The sequence below is a fragment of the Pimephales promelas genome, chromosome 3 (assembly GCF_988280905.1).
Source record: "Pimephales promelas chromosome 3, fPimPro1.hap1.1, whole genome shotgun sequence".
In the NCBI taxonomy this organism is placed as follows: domain Eukaryota; kingdom Metazoa; phylum Chordata; class Actinopteri; order Cypriniformes; family Leuciscidae; genus Pimephales; species Pimephales promelas.
In genome coordinates this window covers 33330539-33337454 of record NC_142771.1, presented here as the reverse complement: position 1 = coordinate 33337454, position 6916 = coordinate 33330539, and the positions used below count along the sequence as shown (strand labels likewise).

The following is a 6916-nucleotide window of genomic DNA, read 5'->3' as shown; positions in this document are numbered from 1 at the left end:
GAAACCATGGGCCAACGACAGGGGCGTGTCAAGCGCGAATAACATGCTGCCCGTGTAGGCAGGTCGTAAGATATTGAGACACAGCCAACATTTTATATTTTCTGTTTGCGTACATAAGATCTTCAAATTAAAAGTTCTAATAACTCATAGAATGTCTATTTTACTCCAAACACACACATATAATTAAGTATTTAAGTATAGTGCATCGCTTTCAATAGACCTAATATAAACTAAATTAATTTCAAAAGGAATTAAAATACAATAAAAAATATATTTTTTATTTAAAAAATACAAACACAACAACAACACACACAACACACACACACATAAAAATTAATACACTTCATCTAATCAATAAAATTGTGGCAACAGATTACAAGCAATAAAATTGAACAAATTAGAATTTAGTAATAATTAATCAAAATATTCCCTAAAAGTTAACCATTTAAAATGAGTAAAGTTTATACCAAAAAATTAAACAAAAATATCTGAATAACAGACAGACATCAAAGATTAATTAAGAACTCTTTATTTTATATTGCCAACATTGAAGACACCTGATGTTAACAAGCAGAATCACTGAAGGAGAAACCTAAAACAAACCACGATCACCATAATAGCGACTTAAATGTAATTTTTTTGTGCGTTTTACTTATTTTAAATGGTTTACTTTAAAGGAATTAATTTGAATAATCACAACTCAATTCTAAATTGTTAAATTGAATTAATAATATTTATTGTATTCTGTTGCACCATTTTTTTTATTATTATTTTTTTTATTAGATAAAGCACATTCATTTGTACAGTGTAGATGCTGAAAGCATTCTTTAGAAATGTTGGCCCTTATTTATAGGATAGCATCTTGCAGTTGATGGAGATTTGTGGAATGCACATCCAGGGCACAAAGCTCCCCTGGCCATAAAGGGATGGACATGGTCAGAAACAATGCTCAGGTAGGACATGGCATTTAAACGATGCCCAAATGGAACTAAGGGGCCTAAAGTGTGCCAAGAAAACATTCCCCACACCATTACACCACCACCAGCCTGCACAGTGGTAACAAGGCATGATGGATCCATTCATTTCAGTGCTACATAAATAAATTGATAGACTAGAGCTATTTGTTAGAAGTAGCACTTAGTAGCATCTTAAATGCTAAGATTTACATGCTCCTTCAATCAATGCAAAAGAAAATAATGAAATTAATTAGTCGACAGCTAAACAAAATGCTCAACTCTTCTCCACAATGGTAACCTGCTGTAATTTAAATGGTTTAATAATTCCAATGTAATTTAACATTAAACACAATTACACACTATCAAGTCTTCCCCCTTTTTAAATTTCTAAAAAAAAAAAAAAACGCCATAAAATAACACTTAATTTTAACATTTATTCTCTCTTAATTTAACCATATGCAGTATCGTCTTGCGATTTAAATATGTTTAGTGAAAGGTAAAACTTCCGAAATCTCCGTGTAAACAATGCGTGACGTAGACGCGCCAGAGATCACTTCCGGCGTAACGTTGAACACGGTTCAGTTCGGTTCAGGACATCTGATTCAGATCAGTTCGACATACATAGCTGTTAGCAAGAGGTAAAAAAATATATAAATACTGTTCGTTTTCTCAAACAAACCGCTTGTTTCGTGTCTTAGGCCATCAGTGTGTACAATGAGCACAGAGAAGTCAAAAATAAACATGATTTAATGACTCAAGTCGTGACAGACAACACCGGTTTGACCGAAAAATGTCAAAATTGTAAATACTGTGGAAAAAAAGACACCTACATCTTGGATGCCCTTGAGGTAAGCTAAAACATATCAAACATTAATTTCAAAGTGAACTATCCATTTAAACAGAAATATCTGTGTGTAATGATACTATATAGATGAGATTAGGCATCAAAGAATGCAGGACAACAGGGCAAACAGGATACAGTCTTTGAAATAGTTCATAAGTTTAACAAGGCATGCCCAGGAGATTCTTAAAAGTTGTTCAGCATCATTACTTCAGTCTTCAGTGTCACACGAGCCTTCGGAAAACATTCCAATGATGATTTGCAAGAAACAATTACGATTATTATCAATGTTGGAAACAGTTCATATATGTTTGGAAACCGACATTTTATTTTTCAGGATTCTTTGATGAATAGAATGTTCAAAAGAACAACATTTATTTGGAATAGAATCTTTTGTTACATTAGACATGTCTTAACTGTCACTTTTGATCAATTTAATGCAACCTTACAAAATAAAAATATTAATTTCTTTCCCAACATTTTTAAAAAATAAAAATTCTTACTAACAGCAAGATTTTGAATGGTATAGTATAATGCTAAAAATGTTTCTATTTCTGTTTCAGATTTGAACTTTCTATTCATCAAAGTCAAATAAATAAATTAATTTAAAAAAAAAATCAAAAGATTGTATACAACTGTTTTCAACATTGATGATAATCATAAATGTTTGTTGAGCATCAAACATCATCACATGATCCTCCAGAAATCAAAGACGTGAGTAATGATGCTGAAAATTCAGCTTTAATAACAGAAATAAATGATATTTTATTGTATTATTATGTTCAATTGTAATAATATTTCATAATATTACTGTTTTGATTGTATTTTTGGATCAAATAAATGCAGGCTTAGTGAGCAGATACTTTTAAATATTACGTCCAACAGAATGATTCTAGCTTTTTCAATGTAGCCTATTTACCCTAAAAACAACTGGATGATTGATGTGACGCTGTGATGATAATGTTTCTCCCAAAAAACTTAATTAATTGCATGAAAATAGTTTATTAGGTACATATAAATTGTGCCAAAACAGGCTGTCAGTCTGTGTTGGTGGGGATTTTTCAGTTCATACGATTTCCATCATATTTCCCACACAGTGACGTCCAGTAGGTGGCGGGAAAGGACTGTTATGAGTGAGTAAGTCAGTCAGCAGACTGTTCAACCATTTCATTAAAAAAGGCTGCTTTATTCAGGAGCAAACAATGCTATGGATATCATTGTCAATCAATCATTGCTATTTCAAGAGGGAATCCCGCATAAACGCGGATGTAGCCTAATTCCCCAAACTTTGCAGCGTGTAGCCTACATGGCCATTCGACCAAGAAGCATGAAAATCAAGTTTTATACAAATTCTGAATTAATAGTCATAGAAAGCATTGAAAAAGCGGACAACTAACGCTTCCTAATCATAATTTGCCTACTAAAAAGCTGTTACTCATCTTCACAGAGATCTCTTGCACTCCCGCAGAACCGGCACTATTAATAATGAAAAATGAATAAATTAAGCCTAAATGTTTCCAATTTATGTAAGGTATACAAAAATCACATTTGCCATAATATATATTTTTTTAATGTATTATATGTAAATGTACTTATTTTAAATAATATTTATAATGTAAATTTTCACTAATGCTTCTACAATTTTCCTTTCTTTAAAACACAATGCTTCTTTTTACTGTAGGCTAATGAATAGCCTACTTTTGATATACTTCAATAAAAGGATGCTAAAAAACTCCCACTAGAGGGAGCAATTCGACAAACAAACACTCACTCACTCAAGCAGGTGGATACAAACTTCAACGATTCGAAAACAATAAACATGATCAATAACTGCAAGTTAATTTTGACCACCCATAACATATTCCTACTATATCATACACATATTACAACTACTCCCTGAGAAAGTACTTGTTTTATTATAGGCCATGCTTTGAAAACAGCTTCGAAGATCATGCTTGAGGTATTAGTGTGTAAATATAGTCTTTTAAAATTAACCACAATCAAAATAATCTGGAGTGAATTTATCAATGTTAAAATGCAAATTATCTCTCGGTTGGAGGTCCTCCATCTGTTTCCTTGAAAGCACAATGCTTCCCTTTCCCGAGCTACTTCCTCTTCTATAGTCAACATTTTGAAGTGGATCAAAAAAGTTCATCAAAGTTGTCCTAAGACAAGAATGGGTATTGTTCAAAATGAATTAATAAAATGAATACAATAGTAGAGTGTCTATCAAACTAATCACACTTCCCCTTTTCGCCTAACATTCTACCTTGAACAAAATGTAGCTATATCGTGTCCATGGAAACTTCTGTGCTGACCATGACAAAATCAAAAATGTACTGTCTGTATGTCAGGATATACTGAGTAGGCCTAATCAACTAAGTAACAGAGGGTCAAAAGGTGGGGGCACAAACTGAACCAATCATATTGATAGAAGGACACATTAATCACAATGATCTTATATGTTGTCTTTCTCTATTCTATAAAAACTGTTGTATTGCTTTTGTGTGTGGGATTCTCTCTGAAATTTGTCTGGGATCTGGCCGAAGTCGATGAGGAGACGCGCTAGAGTATAAATATTATAGGAAACTACAACGCTATCTCACGACCAATTCGTACGAATTCGTACGAGTGATTAAAAAGTGGCTAAGCATATTAATTCATACGACCTCACTCGTACGAATTCGTACGATTTGTCCAAACCCACGTGATGGGTAGGTTTAGGGGCGGGGTCAGGGGTAGGTCATTCGTACGAATTCATACGAATTGGCCAATTCGTAAAGTACGTACGATTTAGCAAAAACGTACTAATTCGTACGAGTGAGGTCGTACGAATTGTTACGAATTAGCCACCTCATAAAATTCGTGCGAATGTTCGGGGATGATGATTGTAGACGAGACCCAGGTAGACTTAGGTCAGGTGCGTAGGGGAAAAATCTAGGAGAAAAAACTCTAGCCTACTTTAGTCTCGTAAACCTTATTTCTCAATGCATTGGTATTTCCTGCATTTGGTTGCAGAAAAACTTCCCATAATAAAACCACCAGTTATATCACCTAATTTTTGTTTATAGAAAATGAAGAGTCAGAGTGTACAATTTTATATTGTATTAAATTTTGAATTGAAAATAGAAGATGTTTGAATCAGTGATTAAATTTGCCCAGTTTATATGCTGAATCACATTATTCAATATGCTGACAGTTTTTACTAATTTGTATTTGTTTTTATGACATGCAGTAGTTCCATTTGATTTTAGGTTTTCAAAACAAGTCTGTAAATCATGTCTATACTCCACCATCTCCATGTCGCAACTGTCCAAGATGATGAGCTAAGAGGCAGAGTATATGAAATGAGACTAATAATATCAAGCACTGGGTTAGTTCACCCAGAAATTAAAATTAGGTCATTAATTATAAATCATCATGTCGTTCCAAACCCATTTGACTTTTGTTCATCTTCGGAGCACAAATTAAGATCTTTTTAATTAAATCTGAGAGCTTTCTGTCTCTCCATTGGCAGCCTCAACCACCACTTTCAAGCCCCAGAAAGATAGTAAAGACACCATTACAGAATCCATGTACCCCCAGTGTTAAACCTCAATTTTTTAGAGTCATTTGTATGCACAAAACTCCCCCCACTTATTTACCACTTTACAGAATCTCCATCGCTTGTTCACGAGAGCATGACACATTTGTGTTTTATTTCGATGTGAGAGCAGACGTCTTTGCGTGAATGGGTGTAGGAGATTAATATTTTGTAATTAAAGTAGTAAATTGTTTTTTTTGTTGTTGTTTTTTTGCAGAAATGCGCATGTGTCGGTTCTTAAAATCGGTTCTTTTAGGGGCTTGAAAGTGGTAGTTGCAAAGACTGTCAATAGATTAATTAAATAATAACATCATAATCAAAGATATTCGATTATATATTCAAAATAATGTACAAATTTAGTTTCCTTTGATGCAAGCCAATTTTTTAAAAATAAAAACAAAAGAAAAAACATGCAGGCTCGGTGTGTAAGAGCATTCAATGAAACATGCTTGTGAATGTAATGAAATGTACTCTTTAGTATTGTATTCACAGTTTTTTTTACTTTTTTTATTATTTGGTGAGTAAATATCTGCAAAATTATTAAAATGTCAGAGCAAACACAATGTGTCATGGAACATACAAATGCTCTGTTAAAATTACCTTACACAAAATATTAATAATGCTAACTATAGATTTTACACATGCTGTATGTAGGTTTGACTCTCATATTTAACAAATCATAACCCCTGAAATGAGAGTCCCCTAAAAGGTAACATATACAGTAGATCTAAAATGTAACACAGCTAGAGCTAGATTTTGATCGGCCACGTTCAGAAAGTCCTGAGCGTGTATCTAGATGTCTTCGGTTCGTTCTCATGGTCTCTGGGCTTAAACACCTGTAACACACACAACAATGGTGAATGACAGATTAGCTGAATAAAAATGCACCTGAACGTTTAGAGATACAGAAACAAACATTTACAGAAACAAAACTCATTTACAGTATGTAAATCTGTCAAAACAAAATAAAAGAAGTATTGGAGACAAACAGGAGGATCTTAAAATCATATTTTTATATTTTTAAATCTCCCAAAACAATGAGAGAAATGTGATTCCTTTTCTAAGCAATACTCCACAGGTTTGGAACATGAAGCTTAATAAATGACAGAACTTTCATAACTGAACTGTCATAGTCATTGAGGTGCAGTATGTGAGATTGACAGCTAGTGGTTGAAATGTGTACTGCGGTCCAAATTCTTAAAGGGTAACTAAACACCAAAACAACTTTTTTTAGTTAATGATCTGTAAGAATGGAGCTTCATAAATGCTGTTCATTGATTCGAGTACATTTTTTGACAATTGAGTATAAAGTGTTTTGATTTTCAAATATATGGTGTAAAAACGTCTGAGTGCTGCCCTCTTCAGGTTAAACGGAAAGCTCCTGCAGTAGGGGTACTTGCTGACGTAGCGAACTCTCAGACGCACTCTGTCACACCCTTGGTGCGAGCTCACCACGCCCTTGGCAGCCCCTGGTATAAAAGCATCTGGTTCCGTCAAAACTACTGTAGCGAGTCAGGAGTTGGATTTATGAGTATT

General features: G+C 33.7%; 1 protein-coding gene across 1 annotated transcript in view; it reads right to left on the bottom strand.

The window, feature by feature from the left end:
* Positions 1-5860: 5860 nt before the first annotated feature.
* Positions 5861-6916, bottom strand: part of LOC148982054 (vascular cell adhesion protein 1) — a 31180-nt gene continuing 30124 nt past the window's right edge. The window contains exon 13 of the mRNA XM_089128039.1: positions 5861-6216. Within this exon, the coding sequence (XP_088984165.1) occupies positions 6209-6216 (8 nt within the window). The 3' untranslated portion in view covers positions 5861-6208. The remainder of the gene's footprint in view (positions 6217-6916) is intronic.